This window comes from Macaca thibetana, chromosome 11 (assembly GCF_024542745.1).
Source record: "Macaca thibetana thibetana isolate TM-01 chromosome 11, ASM2454274v1, whole genome shotgun sequence".
NCBI classification, from domain to species: Eukaryota; Metazoa; Chordata; class Mammalia; order Primates; family Cercopithecidae; genus Macaca; species Macaca thibetana.
In genome coordinates this window covers 50,282,212-50,302,416 of record NC_065588.1, presented here as the reverse complement: position 1 = coordinate 50,302,416, position 20,205 = coordinate 50,282,212, and the positions used below count along the sequence as shown (strand labels likewise).

At 48.3% G+C, this 20,205-nt stretch overlaps 5 protein-coding genes across 13 annotated transcripts in view; 3 read left to right on the top strand and 2 right to left on the bottom strand.

The window, feature by feature from the left end:
• The window catches only part of LOC126931116 (cyclic AMP-dependent transcription factor ATF-7), a 468,437-nt gene that overhangs the window by 6,033 nt on the left and 442,199 nt on the right, over positions 1-20,205 (top strand). The window lies entirely within an intron of this gene.
• ATP5MC2 (ATP synthase membrane subunit c locus 2) overlaps positions 1-20,205 on the top strand; it is a 497,231-nt gene that overhangs the window by 200,771 nt on the left and 276,255 nt on the right. The window lies entirely within an intron of this gene.
• The window catches only part of CALCOCO1 (calcium binding and coiled-coil domain 1), a 394,782-nt gene that overhangs the window by 145,872 nt on the left and 228,705 nt on the right, over positions 1-20,205 (top strand). The window lies entirely within an intron of this gene.
• Positions 1-20,205, bottom strand: part of HNRNPA1 (heterogeneous nuclear ribonucleoprotein A1) — a 414,942-nt gene that overhangs the window by 343,567 nt on the left and 51,170 nt on the right. The window lies entirely within an intron of this gene.
• HOXC13 (homeobox C13) lies at positions 2,951-10,635 on the bottom strand. Its single transcript, XM_050748953.1, has 2 exons — positions 9,903-10,635; positions 2,951-4,491 (listed from the first exon to the last, which is right to left on the bottom strand). The coding sequence occupies exons 1-2, from the start codon at positions 10,633-10,635 to the stop codon at positions 4,235-4,237; spliced, it is 990 nt and encodes a 329-aa protein (XP_050604910.1). The 3' UTR covers positions 2,951-4,234.

The window sequence follows — 20,205 nt, the reverse complement described above, 5'->3', positions numbered from 1 at the left end:
GGAGCCACTGAAGGGGCTGCCTGCCACAAGGACCCCACCTCCAATGGGAGGGCTGTTCGGAGAGATAGCGGCTGCCCCAAGGGCCTGTCCCTGCCTTGCACCCACACTGGCCTGCTGTCCCCACACTGCTGACCCAGCCGCCTGTGGATCAACCCCAGAAACAGATGGTCTCAGGAGCAGACAGTCATGGAGACATCTGCGGAAAGAACTGCTGTCCTTGTTCTCTCAGGTGGGTTCGGGCTGTGGGACTGCTAGCTGAAAGGCCCATTCTACTGGGCCTCTGTCTGGAGACTTAGATGTAAGTGGGGAAGGGTTTTTCCCCCAAGCTCAGCAAAGGATCTCTTGAAGCCCTCTCTGGCAGCCCCGAGGAGTGACCACCAGATGGAGAGTCCTGTGAGGCCCTAGGCTGCCTGAGCCTCCCAGCTCTGGCCTAGGGAGATAGGGGGAGTGGGGAGTGCTATCAGATTACGAGAAAGATAGCAGGAGTCTCAGTCCCTCTGTGTGTCTGTGTTTCCACACAGTGGTTTCACCAGCTCTTCAGATCACCCTGTACCCCCTGGTACCCTCATATTTTCCTTCACACCTAGTTTTACTTTTAACACAAACACTAGGAGACTGGCCTTGGAGAGAAAGACACATTAGAGACATGACTAAGAGATGAACTATCTCATTGAGTCCTCAAAGACAATGCCAATTCTTGGGAGAAGGAAAGGTGAGAGATCAGCACAATCAGAGTTGTGTTGAAGAAAAAAATCCTTATTCAGGGAAAGAATAGTACATTTCACAACTGTACCTCCCCAAAAGACATACTCACACACACTCACACAATGTTTGCTTACTCTTATGGGAAAGTCATCTCCAAATAAATCCAGGCATGATACTCCTCCAAAGTAAATCTGGGTATATTTAATGCACCGCACGAGGGCTCACAGGCACTCAGGAACTGTAATCCTTGTTAGACTTACCAGTGTCCCAATGCACCAGTAGTGTGCCTGCACAGGCTTTCCTCTTTTTTTTTCTCCTCCTCCTCTTCCTCCTCTCTTCTTCCTCTTCTCCTCCTCCTCCTCTCTTCTTCCTCCTCTTCTTCCTCCTTCTCCTTCTCCTTCTTCTTCTTCCGAGACAGAGTCTCACTCTGTCACCCAGGCTGGCGTGCAATGGTGAGATCTCAGCTCACTGCAACCTCCACCCTCCCGCCCCCCACCAGGGTTCAAAAGATCCTCCCACCTCAGACTTCACAGACATGCACCACCATGCCAGGCAAAGTTTTTCTGTTTTTGGTAGAGACAGGGTTTCACCATGTTTTCCATGCTAGTCTCAAACTCCTGAGCTCAAGCAATCCACCCGCCTCAGCCTCCCAAAGTGTTGGGATTACAGGCATGAGCCATTGTGCCTGGCTCCTCTTCTTTTTTTACATTATTCCCTTCTAGAGCTTTAGGGTGGTTCCCTCAGTATGGGATGACTACCTCATATGATTATAAATGGGTTTGTGTGGAGAAGCAGAGGGATTCCTCGGAGAACTCTAGACTTCTCTTTAATCAGAATCCCCAATTTCCAGTTTGCCTACAGCTGTGCTTGGGACTACCCAAAGCAGTCAGGAAGGGTGGGGTCATAGTAAGAGAGCCCCAGGCCTCTTGTCTACTCAGTTTCTTTTTCTGACCAAACACACACACTCAGTCTCCAATTCCTTTCATCTCAGGGGAAACCCAGGGATTTTGGGAGAGAGGTTGGGATGGTGGGTGGGGAGATAAAGGAGAGATGGAATTAAGAATGAACCTTATTCCTGGAAATTCTCCCTCAAATCTCCACTGCCCAGCGTGTGGCTCTCTAGTAGTTAATCCAGAGTTGAGACCCAGAAGCACTGGCAGCCACGTCAGTAGCAGAACCTCCACAGAGGGCAAATTCTTCAGGTTCTTTGTCTCTCAGCCTCCGTGTGCGTGTGTGTGCGCGCGCAAAATGTGCATGTGTTTAACCCCCAGGAATATTTATTTAAATGAAATTGTTAAAGCTTCAGCCCCATCAGACAAAGGGAGAATGGAGAACTCTGATTTCCAACCTGACATCTCCAGTGTTTCTGCGTCTCAGGAGAGGAAAAATATTATATGTAAATAAAAATTGCTGCAGTAAAGATTTAATCTGAGATAACATTGTTTTAGGCTATATTGCTTTTAAAAAGTCTCTTAACCTGACAACTTAATGATCTCATTAACTCTGCCAGATAGGGAGATAGGCACTGACGCGACCAGGAAAACAAATTAGTGGCAGCATCTACATAGGCTCCTCATTGCCTCGAAGACTGGGGTTCCCAGGAATGTGGAGAGTAAAAGTGGGATTGGTTTGGCAAACTGGGGGCCAAAGGGGTCCTAGCAGCTCAGCCTCTCTGCATAGGTTAAGTGGGGGGAAGAAAATAGTGCAGCCAGGAAAAGCTGAGCTTGAAGGTGCCCTGCCAGGCTGTGCTGACCCCAACCCAGCCCCAACTCCAGTCCTGAACTGGCTGAATGTATCTGGGGCCCTCTGGGGGCCATAGGGCACCAGGAGCCTAAGGTTAGTTCCCTGCTGCCGCCGGCCACCACCATGTTTACCTCACCCACTTCCCAGCTGGGATGCCACTTTCTCAGTACCCAGAAACAGATCTGAGCCCCAATTATTAAAGTGACCATCAATGTATTTTTGTTACTCACCTGCTTCCAGGCCTTTCAGTCACCAATTACATCTTTCCTTCCTCAACATACACTCAACTAAGTTGGGCATCAGGATGGGAAGTTTTCTCCTATATAGATGGTATAGATAACTCAAAAACTTAAGTGGAGCAAAACAAGGGTTTGGAATCTACCCAGCTGGGAATGATGTCTATACTCCGCCCCCTGATCATTCTGGCAGAATCAGGGCATAGTAGACTGTCCTGAAGAGGCAGTGAACAGAAGAGACTTCAGAAAGAATCTAAGCAATAAAATCAAGGCAAAAAAAGATATTTTATTTTAAAAACATGTTTGTGGGTTTTTTTTTCCTTTTTGCATTCAGTACATCGTCATTCAGACATCACAATACTATATACAGATACACAACATTAAAAAAAAAAAGCCTATTTCTGATGAACATTTCAAAAGAACACTGTTTTGTAATGCACCAGTGGGAAGGGAAGAGGCAAGGGACCCCCACAGCACCAAAGTGGTCTTTGAGGAGGGAACTGTTAGGCAGCATCTACATTTAGCTCATTTAGCTAATTGACGGCCAGATTTTCTTGCCTCCTGAACTAGATCCTCTAGCTTTCCTCTGGAAATCAGTAAAAGTGAAAGTGTGAGGAGTCCCTCCGGAGCTAGTGCCTTGATGGAAAGGTGACTGGAAAGGGACTTTGTTGAGGAACCCATTCTCCATCCTCTTGGAAGAGATGTTTATCCTTAGAAAAAAAGTTCTGCTTCTCTGTGCCTGGCCTAATCCCCAACCTTACCACCTAGAGAGAGAAAGAGAGAGGAGAGAGAAGCCCTATTTAGCAGCGTGGCTGGAGTCTTTGTCCTCCTTGGATTTCCACATGTTGACTGAGAGAGCAGAACAGGGGAGGCAGTGGGGCAAAGGCAGCCCCCACCTGGCCCCAAGAAATGCAGTTTCTTGGTTGGGATGGAGCATAGGGGCTGCGTTGATTCTAGGGAACCATCCATACTCCAATCACGCTGCCAGATCCCTAATAATTATCATGAATGTTAACACGACTTTTAAAATATGCACAGAAAATCTTTACTGGGAAATCTTGCCTAAGGAGTGCGAGAGGGACAGCGAAGGAAAGTATGAGCTGGACAGATCCTGCGCCAAAGCTGCGCCCTTAGGGAGGGTCCTCTACTAGCCTGGTGATAGGATGAGGCAAGAATTGGGGCCATTCGGGATTCCCCAACCCTGCTTTAGTTGGAATGACTGGGCTCTGCACTGCCACTGGACTTTCTGGCAAGGTGAGCACAAGGAGGAGTAGAGGTCGACAGCCTTCCTCCCACGGCCCACCCGGGACCCATTTCCAAAGCTGTTGAAGCCGGGTGAGTCCCATCTGGATGGGGGTGGAGGCTGCGGATGGGATAGGGAGTTGGGGATGGCCCACCGCCGCCATGGAGCCTCTCTGCCTCCGGGCGGCGCGGTTCTTCTCTCTCGTTAACATTAAATACTCTTCTGCACCCGCGCAGCATCTTTCCGTGGGTTCGGTTATGGTACAAAGCGGTGACATAAATAGACGGGGCGAGCAGCGGGTGGGTGGTCAGGTGGAGTGGAGATGAGGCGCTTTCGATTTGCTGACCACCTTCTTCTCTTTGACCCGCCGGTTCTGGAACCAGATGGTGACCTGGCGCTCAGAGAGGTTCGTGGTGGCGGAGATGCGCCGGCGCTTCTCTTTGGTGATGAACTTGCTAGCCGCGTATTCCTTCTCTAGCTCCTTCAGCTGCACCTTGGTGTAGGGCACACGTTTCTTGCGCCCACGCCGGTAGCTGCTCACCTCGGGCTGCAGGGGAACCACATCTGCGGGGAGATAAGGCAAGCGAGAAGAAGTGAGGCACGCGGCTGGACTGGCCTAGAGGACCGGAGGCTGCCTACGCACAGAGTTCTGGCAGGGGCTCAACGGGGCCAGAGGATTGCTCTGCATAATGAAATCCCAAATGCTTTTCATTTCTGTTATTTTAGCAAGACCACAACTATGGTGAGGCCACTGGGCTCAAGGTTTAAGGGAGGGGGCGCCAAAAATTCAGTAATCAAGACGATATTTTAATGCAACGTTTACAAAAGCAAAACGAATACAAAAACATCCATGATGAACACAGTATCAATTAAAAAAATAAACATGGGTTCAGTATTACTGATTTTCTCTTTTGTTTCAGGCCCCAATATGGCTCTGCACAGCACTCGATATTAGGATCCTTGTACGCTTAGAAGGGGCCCTCCAAGTTCCAGCCTGGCCTGCCATGCTTGCAGAATTTCAGATACTCAGAAAAATCCCTCCTTCCTGAGTTAGATCGTTTGGGTGCTTATTAGTTTATATTCTGCCCCGTTGTCAGAGGAAGACATTCTGGTATATGTTTCAGGGAGGGCACGGCAGGCAGGGGGTCAGCTTCAGTGGGCCCAGATCACCAGATGGGTCTTCATGCCTTTGGACAGTGGCCCTATGTTAGGGATGTGAGGCACAGATAGAAGATAAGTGTCCAGGTGAAGCCAGCCTGCTTGGAGGTCCACGCTCTAGGAATTGGGGTCCAATGTTGTGAACCACCTAACACCACCCAAGGTGGGGGGTCCTGAACCTGAGATATAGGGAATCAGGTGTCGCTGGAAGTAGGGGGTCCACATCACAGTCCCACCAAAACAGGGGTTGTTCCAACCCCCTTCCCTCTCCATTCCTTCATGGCTGAAGGAAACTGTCTACATCCCATGCACCAACCATAATCCTAAACCCTAGATACCTGTCATCCAAACCAATACCACCAGTTCTGTTTCTTTAGGCTCTGAGAATTTAGCAGAAACTAAAACCAATATATATCATTTCTAACTCCATTTTCTACTCCACCCTCATCCCTGTCAATAAAGGTCACAGCAACACTTTCAAGGCGAAGTGGGGAACTAGAGAGATTATCTGGATAGCTCAGTCCTCAATTTTTTCCATGTAATTATTAGACTTTAGGTGAAAGCTACTGAGGAGGGCTGAATATTTGGGGTTTCCCCTTCATTCTTACTGCCTTTTGAAACTATAGACACAGCCCAGAGGGAAGACACAAAGTTCTTTCTGAAATGTTTGTTTCCATCCCACCCTCACAAAACACTTTCCCTGTACCCATTCCCATTGGGTCTGCTTTCTCTCAGGGACTCTTATCAATACACAGTGGGAAGAGTAGTGTCACAGTGATACACAGGAGAAAATAAAATGCTCAGGAAGAAAATGGGAGACAGGGGATCCAATGGCCTTTTTTGACTGTCTTCTGGTGACAATTTCTCAGGAAAACTGTTGGACCTGGCATTTTTCTCTACCTCTGTGTGAATAAACCATGATTAAAAAAAAAATCTTAAAAACAAAATAACTTTATTTAAACAGTATGGATCCTTTAGGTTAAAAAGGATTTGTTTTTGAACAAGACCTTTTGTCTTTAAATCTCTCAGTTCTCAAATTTGTTTTACTCTTAGAGATGTAACCATGATTTGGGAAATTGATGATTTGTTGACAAGAATAAAATGAAGAGGGTAAGTAGTGATACTAGGAGTTTGTTGCTTTTGTTGTTCTTATTGTTGTTTTTAATCCTCAGAACATTTTTTCAGGCTTATTTTGTTAAACTCATTTTACAAGATCAGGAATCTGAGGCTCAGAGTGGGTAAAATAACCTAAGTGGCAGAACCAAATTTTAAAGGCAGACTTTCTGACTCTTAAAATGATACAGTAAGTTTTAAAATGGAAATAGGCCAGCTGATACAATCCAGCTTTAAAACACCTCCTTTTCCCTGGAGAAGAATAAAGTAGGGTAAAGGTGGGTTTTTGTTTCTGAATTAGCCAAATAATTGTCCCTAATTTTTTACTTTACTTTCTTTAAACTCTTACAATTACCTACCCAATTTTGGTTTCCTAAACTCTAGCTCTAAATTTCCAATGGGATTTAATCAACCCTAAAAAAAAATCAGTTTAAAAAGTAGACAACTGGTTTAAACTGGTGATTTTTCTCTATAGGATGCCGAGAATTGATTTAGCTAATTTGTCCTGGATCAGACCAACTGCAGGTTGTTTTGGCCTCCTGGGGAAATAACTCCAGTTTTGCCATCTCAAAGAAGCCCCCTTTCTTTGTCTGCTGCCTTATCTGGAAAGGAAGTGGTATGTAGAGATGAAGAAACATCCGGTAGCTTAGACTTGGAGATGTGCATACACTGCCTAAAGTGAGTGGGGGCTTAGTTACTAGTCTTACAATCACCCCTTCCCTAGTATCCATCCAGATCACATACACAAATGACTTCATGCCTGGAAACCGAATAGACACCTTTGAGGAGTAAATAAAAATCATGTCAATGCTCAGCCATGGCTTTCTTTTTGGGCTTGGGGGCTCCTCTGTTTAGCTCCCCACAGCCCAGCCACTCTTGACCACCCGCCCCCCACGAGCAAGCTCTGGGCTCTGAAGAGTGCCTTGTCCAGCTAGAAATCCAGCTTGCTACTCTTCCCAACCCAAATCCAAAGGCTTGTCAGTAAGGACCTCTAGTATGGCCCAAAGAGCCCACTGTTTCTTTCTCCCTCTTTCTGTCTCCTGAACCCCATCTCTCTTTTTCTCCCTTTCTGATTCCCTCCTGGAATTTCTGCCTCTCTCTCCTCTGAAAAAAAAAAAAAAAAAAAAAAAAAAAAAAAAAAAAAAAAAAAACAAACAAACAAACAAAAACCAAAACCAAAAAAAAACTCTACACTCACCATAGGGAGAGAGAGAGAGAAAAACAAAACAAAACAAAACACAAAAACAGAGCAATAAAGCAAGAATCTGTATAATTGGGAGAAGGAAGAAGCCACGACACATCTTGGCCCTAATTATCTGGATCTTGCTGAACAATTGCCTCCATCTCCCAAACCAGCCCAGACTGCCACAGATGAGGTTTCTCAGAGCCAGAGGCACTGTAGAGAGACAGCGGTGTTTATGCCTACATGTTGCCGAACAAACCACAATTGCATAGACAGAGTTATCTTGAAATCTCACTACTTCTAAAAGATCTCTGAGTGGGTAGAAAGATGGAGAGTGTCTGAAGATAATTTCTTATTCATCTGCCTCTTGCCTGTACCTCTGCACTCACTGATACATCAGCCCAATTCTACACGGGGATTGTGGGAGCACATAGCTGCTGAGGCATGCTAGGTTTTATATCCATTTCCATGCCATAATTTGCAAGTGTATTAAATCTCAATTGGGCTATACTTTTTTATTTCAAAGTTATTTTTCTCTAGGAGGCTGTGATCAAAAAAGTATTTATTTTTAGTGGAGATTGTTTTTTGTTTGTTTTGTTTTGTTTTTTCCTGGGAATCTTTGAGATGTTTATTTTGCTCAAAGGTATTTCTCAGCTTTTCTCCAATCCTTCACCCCTACTCCACACCACATTCATACATAGAACAGCCCCTTCTCTTCTACCTCTTCACTCTAAACCCATTGCACATTGCTATGGGCCTGTGCCCCCACCCACACAGTGGGTTTGGTGGGCACCTGCTCCCTTACCCCTTAGCCCCTTGGCATAGCCCATTGGCTTCCCTGCCCCAGGAATTCCTGCTGGACCCCAATCTCCTAAGAAGCTTTGTGTTTTGGCGAGACAGAGAATTAAAGGGCCATCTCTCTAAAATACATTGCTGTATTATGAACATGTGAATTGCCTATCTTCTAGAAATGTATTATGTATATTTCATATTAGGTAGTTAATAAAAGAAATCATATTATATAAAAATATTATAGCCAATACAGGGTAGGTGATGCATAATACCATGTACTAAAATTGTACCATCCTTAATTCTGGCAATCAGAAGTCACAGTGCCTAGTGCAGGTCATACCCTGGTATTGAGTTGTATTATACTAAGTAATTCCGTAATATTCACAAGAATGTTATCTGCTGCACTCTCTAATATCATTCGGTTTTTTTTTTTTTTTTTAAACCACCTACCTCTGCTTCCAATTCCGGATGCAGAGGAATTTCAGGCCCACCCTTACGAGGTCTTTGGGTCTATGCTTTCCAAGGAAAACATCCCTGAGCTTGGCATGTGGAACTAGTCGGGGAGCTGGGCACTGTCGGGAGACATCTGTGGCTGCCCTGGCCCCCCAGCCCCCAAAGACCTCTGTAGGTATCAGAAGGGAGAACGCTCTCCCACTGAGCTCTTCTTACAGGGAGAACAGACTCAAATACTGGACTCCCTAGACTGGAATCCTGATTTCTCAGCACAGGGCAGGATCCAAAGCTCTTGGTGTGGTTTTGGGAAACCTGGGACTGGTCTTGTAAGGAAAGCGGCCGGATTTGCAGGATCCTTTCTCTCTTCAACTGGAGACCGAACAAGAGGGGAATGAATTCTCCCTTCCCGTACTTAGCCAGACAAGACCAAGGGGTCCCCAGTCTGGGCCTGGACCCCAGAAGCCCCTGAACAGGTCTTCCTCTCCCATTTCTCACCCCCACGCCCTTCTTTCTGTGTTTGGGGCACCAATAACTAACTCTCTTTCTCGACCACATATGGGGGAGTTGGCAGTGGAAATGTCTATAAATTTGAGCTCAATATACCAGAGAGGCAAGGAAAACTTTACATTGCTGGGGAGGGATTCGAGCCTCCTCTCCACTCCCTCTCCAGAGATTTTGGATCTTCTGTTCCCTCAACAATCAGGAAATTCGTGGCCAGATTTTTAAATATGCCAAGAAAGGAAAAAAAGAAATTCCACATTTCTGTAGACCCCAGCAAATTAGTCCCCTATTTAAAAAATACTGTCTAGTGCCTGAACGATCCTGCAAATTCTGTCAAAGAAAGTGGGGGTTCTTATTCTCCCCCCTCCCCACTTATTCGGTGGGTTGGGGGTTTTGTCCTGGATTCCAAGGCACTATAGGCCCACCCTGCCCCCATCCCTGGCCGGAAGCGGGTTTAGGGGCCAAGAGCCCGGCGGGAGGCTGTGGCCGGCGAGGGGAGGCGGAGGCGAGCCACCGAACGGAGCAGAGCCGGCGGCCCGGCGTTCGGGCGCCTGTGATTGCTTCATTCTCCGCCGGGCAGCTACAGAAAACGTGTCGGAGCAGATTTCTTCCCCGGCGCATTCCTCAGTGCAGCTCGCCCGGCCGGCTCCATAGGCAGCCCAGCCGAGCGGGCGCGCCGGGGCCAGACGGCGGGGGTGGCTGGGGCGCGGAGCCCCGGGGCAGGCAGGGCGGGGAGGGGTCCTCGGCGGCGGCGGCGCTCGGGTCCCTTCCTTACCTGGGAAGGGAGACTTCCAGAGGTGGGCGGACTGCGACTGCTCCTTGGAGCAGTACACCTGACTGTCCCAGCCATTGGAGAGAGCCCAGTGCTGATAGCCTTCGACGGGGATGAGAGCGTCGTGACGCGGCTCCGGGTGCCCGCTGATCCCGGGCACCACCGACACGTCCAGGTAGCCGGGCATCGCCTGGTAGGAGCTGGCAAAGCTGGGGTAGAAGGCGAACTCTTTGGCCCTGGAGGACAGGTCGTCACCCGGCAGGGCGCCCGACGGCTCCGGGTATTTATCGCCCGGGTGGTAGGCGCAAGGCTTCTGCTGCAGATTCACGTTGTGCGACAGGCGGCAGCCGTAGTAGCTGCCCCCGAAGGGGTAGCCGTAGCCCAGGGTGGCGCTGGACGAGGTGGGGGGCGCGGGCGGCGGGGCACACTGGCGCGCCGCCTCCGGGGCAGGGATGTCCGTATAGACGGCGCCCTGAGGGGCGCCCAGGGGAGCCGGCGGGCGGCCCAGCACCGGGTGCGGAAGCAGGTCGCGGCAGTGGCTGGCCGGGCAGCTGCTGCCCAGACCATCCATGCTCGGGGCTTTGCCGGGGCTCGCTCCGCTGCAGCCGCCCCCCGCTCCGCCCGCGCCGCCGCCTCCTCCGCCGCCGCCGCCGCTGCCGCTCTCCACCGCGCTGTCCTCATAGACGTACATAAGGCTCTCCGGCCAGCGTGGATGTAGGAGCAGCGAAGTCGTCATGACATGATCTGCTGGAGCTTTTTAAAAACTCCACTTGCCAGAGGCAGCGAGCAAGGGAGACACCTCGCTCCTGTTTCCCCTCCCCCATCCCTCCCCTCTTTTCTCTCCACCCCTCCCCTCCTCCTAGTGCTTCCACATCCCTCCCTCCATTCCCTCTACGCATGCGGAGAGACTTCATTAAGAAATCCGCCGGTTCCCTCCCTCCACGTCTCAGCACCCCTCCCGCGCCCATGTGACACTCTCTGCGCACGTGATGCCCGGGTCAGGTCTCCTGGGGTTCCCGCCCCTCTAGGTGGGGCGGGGCGTAAAGAAAAAGGTCTCTGCTGATTGGATCTCAGTTGGGCCAAAGGAGGCGGGAGCTGGGAGATTTAAAGGGACAGGGAGCCGCCCCCTGGCCGGCCCCAGGGAGGGGGTGGGGGAGGCTGAATTTGGCCGACGCAAAGAGGGCTGTAACTGGGCGCCTCCGCCTAGGCATAGAATGTGCATGGGGGAGACAGACCCCTATCCCCAAACCGATCACTGTGACTGCCCAAGTCTCTGGATTGGGGCTTGAAGCTAACGGTGGGGAAGAAACCAGATTGTAAAGAATAATAAATGAAGATAATAGAAAACAGGCAGGAGCGCTCCAGCCCTGGCAGCTCCCCTCCGCTCGCGGCTGGAAAGAACCCGATGCCGCGTAGTGAGCCTTTGATGCCGGGATTGTGTTTCCATTTCCTACTTGCAGCCACTTTCCCCAGAACCCCAGATGTCTGAAAAGGACACTCTCCTTTACCTCGCTGGATTTTTCTCAAGCGGAGAAGGGTGTGACAACCCCCAAATACAGAATTCATCACCTGGGGCAGGGGATTGTGAAGCAATGGAATAGACTCAGCAATAAATGGAGAAAGAATAAAACGAGGGAAATAAAAACAATAGAATAGACTGATATTTCAATATGCAACAGAAAAAAAATCTCAGAGTGAGGTTTTTTAAAGAAATGCGGGTGGTGGGGGCGCAATATTCAGCCTGGGAAAGCTAAAAGCCCTGGGTGCGAAGGAGAGAGCGCTCTCTTCTATAGCTATACAAAAGAGAACGTGGAAAATGGGGGAGATTCAGTGCTACCCCTTTCGAGGGACCTCTCTGGCGCCACTCTGGGGACCCTGCAGAACCCACCTCTGCCCTCAGGAGTCTGGTCCCCAGTTTGAATACCCTCACTGGACCTCCCACGGCTTTCTTAGGTCACCCTCTTTTAGTGCGGAATAGTTTCATGATCTAAAACTGCCCCCTACTTCAAAGAAAAAATTAACACCAACTTACTGATTCTTCAAAAGCTCTCCCTTCTTTCCTCCCAATCTCCCAACTTGTCAGGAGCCTCAATAGAGTCACCCCTTTCTGAGGGAGTATCTCCGTGGAATTAAGTTCCCTTTCAGCAGAGGACCTCCCTGAGAAATAGTAATGAAGAGAGAAAAATAAGAGGGGAAAGGGGCTGCAGCGTTTCCTTCTTTCCTGCCTCTGCCACAGGTTTTAAATGCTGAGTGCTCGTGTGTAGCCAGCGCACAGGCCATGGCCACACAGTAGCGCCTCGCTCAGCCAGACCTACTGCACCCCTCAAATGGAAAGCAAATGGACAGGTCTGCAGAGACCCCTTCGGGCCACCTCCCTCCTCTTTGTGGGGAGAAGGTGGTGTTTGACGGTTGAGAGCACCCGGACATCGGTGAATTAGGATAGTAATTCTTATCCGCGTGATCTTGAGCCAGAAGAGTCAGCTCAGAGTTCGGAAAGCAGGCTGCGGGCTGGGCTGGCGGTAGAAGGAAAAATACAACAGAAAGAAGGTTGAGACATAAGGAGACCAGCTCAAGTGTGTATTGAGGGCAATGACGGAGGGGCGAGGAGAGATGAGCCCAGTGGAAGATAGGGTCTTGATGGGAGCCGGCTCTGCTAGGAAACTGCTTATCCTGCTGCTGGAGTCCAAGGTCAAGGTAAAACGAGGAGAGCAAACAGGGCCTGGCCAAGTCTAGACTGGGTCGTGTGACCTTGGCCCCCTTGCCTAAGGCCTGGCTGGTGGGGGTGGGTGGGTAGGGAGGCCTGTCTTTTTCCAGCCGCGGGTAGTAAAGATGGAACCCAGATCCCGGCCTCCCCTTCTGCGAAGTGCTGCGCCCAGGTGGAAGAACTGGGGCGCTGTGGACAGGGTTCTGCGGGACTGCCAGGAGAAACAAAGGGCCTGAAATGCCCATCCCATTCTTGGGGCTCCCTACCTGGTCAGGCCCAAAGCCGGACCCGTTTTCCGTGGGCCAGAACTCAAAGACACATCTCCAGTCTTTGGCAGGAGGAACCAGAATGGCGGGAGTAGGAACCAGAACGGCGTGAAGGATCTGGGTGCAGGGTGGCCAAGCAATAAATAAAATTAATAGTATGGTCTTTTCCAGGTTTATATAAGGGCATTAACTATTCCTATTGCAATGAGATATAGATTTAATTAACCTAGCAACTTTACAATTCCATTTATTAGGAGCACTATGCGGCCAAAATGTAGTGGCGAGAAGAAAGAAAGGGAACCATAGTCCTCTTCTTCAAGAAGACCAGCCGAAGTTGTAGGCCTCCAAAGAGACTTGGAGGAGTAGGAAGGCTGGAGGGGAAAGTTTGGGCTAAGGGCAGTAAAGGCGACTGGGGAAGTCTGCGTGCTCTGAACAATTCCCTCTTCTTTCGCTTGGTTCCCCAAGACCTTTCGCTCCTGCAAACGCAGTCTCCAAGTCTGGGGCGCCGGGATCGGGGAGGGAGGCGCCGAAGAAAGAGCTTGCAGGAGGGCGGTGGAAAGTAAAGCCTTGTTGGTTAATTAACTTTAAGCCTGGGGTGGTTTCTCTCCCCTCCCCCGAAAAAAAAATGTGGATCTCGCTGAGACACAAATAAAATCAAATTAAACACTCCAGGAGAATATGCACCACTAGAAACGTAGTAATTACATCTCCAAGGCGATTTCGCCCTAGAAAGCCTTTCTAGGGCCTGGCGCTGAAACCCTCGGCTGCAGTGCTCACCCGGGCTCGCCCCGCTGGCCTTCCGGGATTAGGCGGTGAGGTTTGACTGTGGATGAAGTTTAGAGAAAATCCAGCTGCTGGTATGCGGAAAAAGACGGAGCATTTAATTATACGGAAGGGAAATGGAAAACAGCTCCTCAGCCTCGTCGGGAAGCCCCGGCTCTGCTCCCGGCTGCTTTTTCAAAGGGACTTCTACATCGACAGGAGCCACTCTGCCCTCAGCTACCGCCCATGCACCGAGCTCTCGGCTAAGTTCGACTCTGAAATGTTTTCTTTTAAATGCTGCAACACAAAAAGGAGATATTTAATGTGCCTTTTCGCGGGAAGCGTGTGTGTGTGCGCGCGCGCGCGTGCGTGCGTGCGTGCCTGTGGGTTTAGGGATGGGTGCAGGCTCCTGCACTGTTTCAGCACACGGCCTTGTGGACACAGCCCAAATGTGTTCCTAAAGATAACCAGCTCTCTGCTTAAATCCTCTGTATGCAAATAAAAGTCTCTGCTTGTCTGTCTGTATACACTTTTAATTGACATGGTTTTCCTACTCTACTTACAAAGACATCCCCCAGGAAAATATAGAAAAATGAAGAAGCAGATGTCTGTGTCTTTCTGAAGTTGAGGGGTGGAATTCACGCCCCACTGTATCTAAGACGAAGTCAGAGGTGTAACTTAGCAACATTTGCAAGGGGAGGGTGCAAGCCTGATGCACACATTTGAGGGCTGGGTGTAGCTTCAGTGCTAGACTAGGGAGAAGGATGAAAGAAATGGTGTTGCTGTGTCCCTGATTCAATGCCCAGATTTTCTCCTCTGAAAATTAGGTATCAGATTATTTCTCTCCCTTTTCTCTGTTTCCTCCATATGGTGGTGGGGGGGGGGGGGAGCTTAAAGCTCTGAAGCTCCTGCTCCCCCCACCCGCTTTTTATGGGAGAAATTCCAGTTTTAAAAAAGGAGAGGGTGGGTTGAGGCTGTAGGAGAACAAAGAGCCTCACCACCATGGGGTCTGGATTCTGGCCCAGACTTGGGGCCTTATAGGGTAGGCAAAGGATTTGGGGGCCCTTTCCTGTCCAAGGTTCAGGTTGCCGATGGAGGAGGAGATTTGTGGAGGACAGAGGAGGACAGAGCCTGGGCTAGCCAAGAAAGGGATGTTTGAGAGAGGCCACTTATAGGTAGGGATTGGGGGTTCCGAAAGGGCATATGAGAGGGTATACCCCTGAGGGTGTGTCTGTGTGGAAGACCCTCCCACATGCTTGGAAAAAATTCCAGATGGGCTGCAGAGGGTGATGCTGGTAGAGAAGGAAAGAAAACTGGCTGATCCTGGAGTTCCCTGGACCTGTCCAATCCCCTCCCTTCCTTTTTCCGTTCCTTCCACTTCTCTGGGCTCCTGGAGGTCCCTTCATCCCTCTGGAACCTGCTCTACTTTGATCTCTACACTCCCACAGCCCAGCCTCTGAGAAGGGCCACTAGGCCTCTTCTACTAGCTTGGGAACTCACCTCCTGGACTGCGGCTGCTATCCTGACATCTTCCATCTTTAATGTTCTCCCTCCCTAGGCCCCCAGCTTGAGGGAAGATGGGACCAGGGTAGCTGAGGCATCACTTTGTTCCTTGTTTCAGAGTTTTCAGCTCTTAAATCAAAACTTGCCTTCCTCCAGGCCCCACTTATTTCCCTGTGGTAGATATCAGGGAAATCCATTCCTCTCTGCTGCCTAGTTAGGACTTGCAGTGCAGGCTGAGGTTTGGGGTCACCTCGAAGACCTTTTCCTCTCTGGCTCTGCAGGGATCCATACAGGGGTCCAAGTTTAGGCCATCACAAATCTTCTCCTGGATTCTCCTCTAGCATGCCCCCAGCTGCAGACTCTGCTTCGTGGTGCACTGGGTTTGGTCGGGGGAAATCAAGTGGCCCCTTCCATGGAGAACTGTCAGGAAGCCTCCTCCAGTGGCCTCTGGAGTCCTTAACCCCAGTCCTCTTTCTTTCACAGCTTCCCCGCCCTCCTACCCCTGTCAAGCTCATCACAGAGCCCCTTCTCCAACCCTCTTCATCTCCTCCTTCCTTAGCCCTTTTCTAGCCCTCACCCCACCCACCCCCTTTTCTTTTTGGGCAGTATCTCAGACAGTCACTTGGCCCCCTCCCTACTCTTACCCTTCATTGACAAAAGAAGTTCAGGGAATAAACACAGAGTTAAGAAATTAACAAAGTATCTCTTCCCGCCTTCTGGCTTCACCACAGCTCCTACCCCCACCCTGTCCTCTACTGGGGGAAAAGGCCCCCTGTGCCCTTCCCCTCCCCCTAAACACCCTTCCCCTTTTAGGAAGCCCTTCAGAAACAGACAAATAAAATCTCTCCCGGTTTTAGGGCCTGTCTGAGAGGGAAGTCCAAGTTCATTTTCAAGTTAGACAAGAGAGCTGAGGGGGGATGGGAAAGAGGTGGAAGAGTATTTGCTGGGGGCTGAATTTGGCTTCCTCGTAGAGACCTAACAAAAGCCCCTTTTGGTCAGAAAGCCAACAAACCGAATGCCTGGAAAAGGTATTTATCACTTTCGATCATTTCCTTCATCTTTTAAAGTTTAGATTTGAGGCTCCTAGAAGGGAGGCAGACCAGCCAATCTTTTTTTCCTTCTTTTAAAAGATTTCCAGTTACTTTAAAAGCAGATATGGAAAATAACATTTTTTTAGGGCGGGGGGGGGATGGGCCTCAATACAGCATTCTTCTGGGTCAAAGTGCACTGGTTAACCTGTCCCAAAGAATGACCAAATACAAAAGACATAGCTGAAGGGCCGAGCATTTCACCTCTAATGAGGTGAGGGGCCTCCTTAGTCCCACCGTGGTGTGGGAACTGGAATTTGGTGGGATCCTAAAAGGGAGATGATAGAAGGAATATATATATATTTCATCACAGGGAAGAGGAAAAATTATATCCTAAGTGGATCACAGCCTAGTTCTCTCCATGACCAGACACCTCAGCAGTTGCAGCAGAAGTACATTCTAATATGAAAATCACTGAGCAGAACACAAGAAATTAAAGGACTTTCAGAAGATGCCTCATCAAAAGAAAGAAAATTTAACCCCTCCACTTCCAAAAGAGAGGGAGACCCAAGGCTCTACTAAAGGGGGAAAGAAACAACTTCTTGCTAAAATGACTAACCTTGACTGGGATCTATGGAACAAAAAGGTAGAAGGGAGCTTGTATATTTGGGTATCTGGGGCATGATTCTCACTGGTAGTAATTAATTAAGTCATCCTAAACATATATAATTTGGTACAGTTTTAGTGACTGGAGGGAAACTATCACTCTAATATCCTTGGGGTTGGGGACTGTTAAACTTTACCTCCCTCACTACCCTCCTCCCTCTCATCCAAATTTCCCCCTCTTCAGGGAGTATTTAGAGGCACATTTTAAATCTTAGCTGTGGTGTTGCCTTGTACATGCAGCAAAGCTGATGAAATCTAAGGAACTAGAAAGGAGAATGGGGACATCCATTTTTCCTTTTCCCAAACATTGGATTTATGCATTCACCTGCATAGTCAGAAAAAAATTAACTCAGATCAGAAGAAATATCTTTCAAGGCAAAGAGACCATCCCAGACACCTTGAATTTCATAGTCTTTAGCATTTCTGGGGAACATGATTGTTAAGTCCTGGTTTTTGGACAGTGCACATGCTGGGGAACATGTGTTGCAACAAGTATGCATTGTGCTTGTGTAGTATGGAGACAGACATTTGCGGGTGTTGTAACAGGGGTGCTGGTTGGGGCAGGCTGATGAGGTGGACATGAAAAGGAAGAAAACATGGTGAGACTGTGAGCTTGGGAAAGACCCAACTGCTCTATTCAAAGGCAGTCATCTCTCCTTAGGCTTAGCCACTACAAGCAAATAGATGGGAAAGAAGAACATCCCCAAGTTTGCAGAGATGCATTTCTTAAAGCCCCAAAAGAGAGGACCTTGTGCAACTCTTCTCCTACTCTGAGGCCTTGGGAGAATAGTCTGCTATAGCCTGTATTTGTGATTTAAAGCACTTGTAGCTCTCTTTTCAGTGCTTGGCTTATTAATGAATTTCCCTCCAAAGGAGAAATACAGATTTATTCCTTTCATCTATTATAGACTTATTTCTAGACAAGAAGGTATGTAATATATATTGTGTTTGGTGTTAAGGGAACTTCAGATAAATATTAACATAAGAAATGTGTCCTCAGATACCCATATCCATATAATTAGGATTACCTTATTATCCATATAATAATCTGAAACATTTAAAAAAATAATGTTTTCTTTCAATATGACAACATAGTTAAGTTTAATTAAAAAGTTTAAAGGCTTTAATTGTTTATATGCCTACGCTGAGATGGTGGGAGGCTTGACCGACTTATAGTTCCGTGGGTAAACACGTGTATTAGTATAGAGGCTTTGTTAATGTATTTCCATTCACGTTGTTTTCTAATGCAGTCAGCCATTAAACGGCAATAGTATTTAAGTATATGTAAGTGCAGAGATGCTTTTTAAAGTTATATTTTTAATAGATAATAAAAACACCATGTCTAAGAGAATTAAAACACCATGTCTTTGCTGTTGCTCCCAGACAATTCTCTGGGAAAATTTTTCCCTTAGGCATCATTTAGCGGTATTGTGCTCCTGAAACCAACCTGCCATCTCGCCAAACTTGGCAGGACGCTGGCGTTGGCTCTGTTCTTTCAGCGCGATTTTCTTCCATGGATTTTGGGATTCGGGTCGCTTCCAGAGCCTGGATGGTGATTCCGCTTAGCCTGAGGAGTCACCGCCGCCTGGCTCCGCCAGGAACTTGGCGCCAGCATCTAACTCCTTCTCTTCCTTTTCCTGTGGCTTTCTCCCAACGCAGAGAGTTTCTTAGTTTATTTTAATATGCTGGTTTAAAATTTTGCATATAATAATTGTTTAGTATTTTATTTCACTAACCCAGACCAAGCTTCTTGGCGAAAGCTGCTTCCCCACAAGACAATAAATGGCCGACCCGAGCGGCAGGATAAGTGCCCACACTAGGAAGCGCCCGCTCCACTGCCCGGCGCAAGAGCAGGTCCAGTGAGGCAGGCATAGTCACATACGCAATCCTGATTGATGCCCTGTGTGCACGTTATGTGCACCTATTGCCGAGCACACAGGTGGGTACATTTATTAGTGGGGTAGGAGAGAAGTAAGCTCCTGGAGAGCTCTGAGTGTGTGGGTAGACAGCGGACCCACCCTAGGGCCTGGGCATTCATGAGCGTGCTTGTGTGAACAGACGCGGAAGGTCGGGAGCTAGGTCCCTGTGCCTCCAGAGAGACACATCCTGACTGCCAATTTCTCTTAGCAACATCCCCTGCCAAGACCAAGAATCAGCCTTTCCTCTCTTCTCCCCTCACAGGTCCCTGTGGAAAGGGGTCCTCCCAAATGGGGAAACAAACGAAGAAAAAGACTATTTTCTGTTGTTTATGCCCAGTTTTGGGGTAGGGAAGTGGTTAAAAGATAATCATACACCTATAAAGATTTGCCAAAGAAGGTTGAGTGAATCTCGGGCTCAAAAAGAAATGTGGGGAAGCAGGAGGTGGTGGGCAAGGGCTCGGAAACAAAGAGGGATAAACCATGATAATAGACTTCTGAAAAGCTGGTTAATCTTAGCTGGAATAATGGCAAAGGAAGAAAGCAAATTATTCAGCTATCAGGAATCTTACTATTACTTTTGATGTTGCTGTGTATTTGTTGTCATTTGCTGAATATAATACATGTGAAATGGCATGGTTATGTCTTATACAGAAGCCTACAATGACAATATGCATTTACAGTTGGTCATGTTTCAAATCTGCTTCTAAACTTGGTGCACTGGGGTCTACACATTTTCTATTTTAAGTCTTATCTTTAAACTGCTTTGTACTTTAAGTAGTAGGGGCAAGATCATAAACAGTGGTGAATTTTTCCTTCCAAATATTACCAGTAAGAAAAGCAGATTCACTACCTTTCAAAGTTTAGCCTCACCGTCACCCTTGAAAAAAGTTTCCCAAATGTGGTTAATCTTGGGAAGAAGAAAGCCCAACCAACCCTCTCCCCCTCGAACATGACTGCTCCTTGATCCTTGATGACTTGATCCTTCAAGGTGTCTAGCTCTCTGAGTTCAGCCTTTAGGGAAGTGAGTTATTTGCAAGGTCCAGAAACATGCACTGTAGTCTCCTGGCTTCTCCGGGCTCACTCCATAGGCTGTGAAGCCAACAGGGGATCTCAGATGCTCTGCCCAGTACGCCTGGAAGACAAATCTGAATTTGCAGTTTCAAGCCGAGTTTTCACCTGAAGGCTATGTGGGTGATGCCCCAACTATGCTTTGCAAGTGCATATTCAGTTTAAAAACTATGTGGAGAAGTCTGGTCCTACATAGCTATGATCATCTTGGAAAAAAACAAAAACAAACAAAGAAACAAACAAAATGGAGCCCAAATATTCTTTCTGCTAAGAAATAAAAATTTTTCATAGACACAAGTAGAAACCCTTGTTTGTTCTCTCTTCTCTCTCTCTCTCTCATACACACACACACACACATATATATACACATACACACACGTATATACATTT

Coding starts and splice junctions, on each gene's coding strand:
- HOXC13 (XM_050748953.1), bottom strand. CDS start 10,635: ATGACGACTTCGCTGCTCCTACATCCACGCTGGCCGGAGAGCCTTATG. Junction 4,492..9,902: donor CTGGAAGTCTCCCTTCCCAG/GTAAGGAAGGGA, acceptor ATCTCCCCGCAG/ATGTGGTTCCCCTGCAGCCC.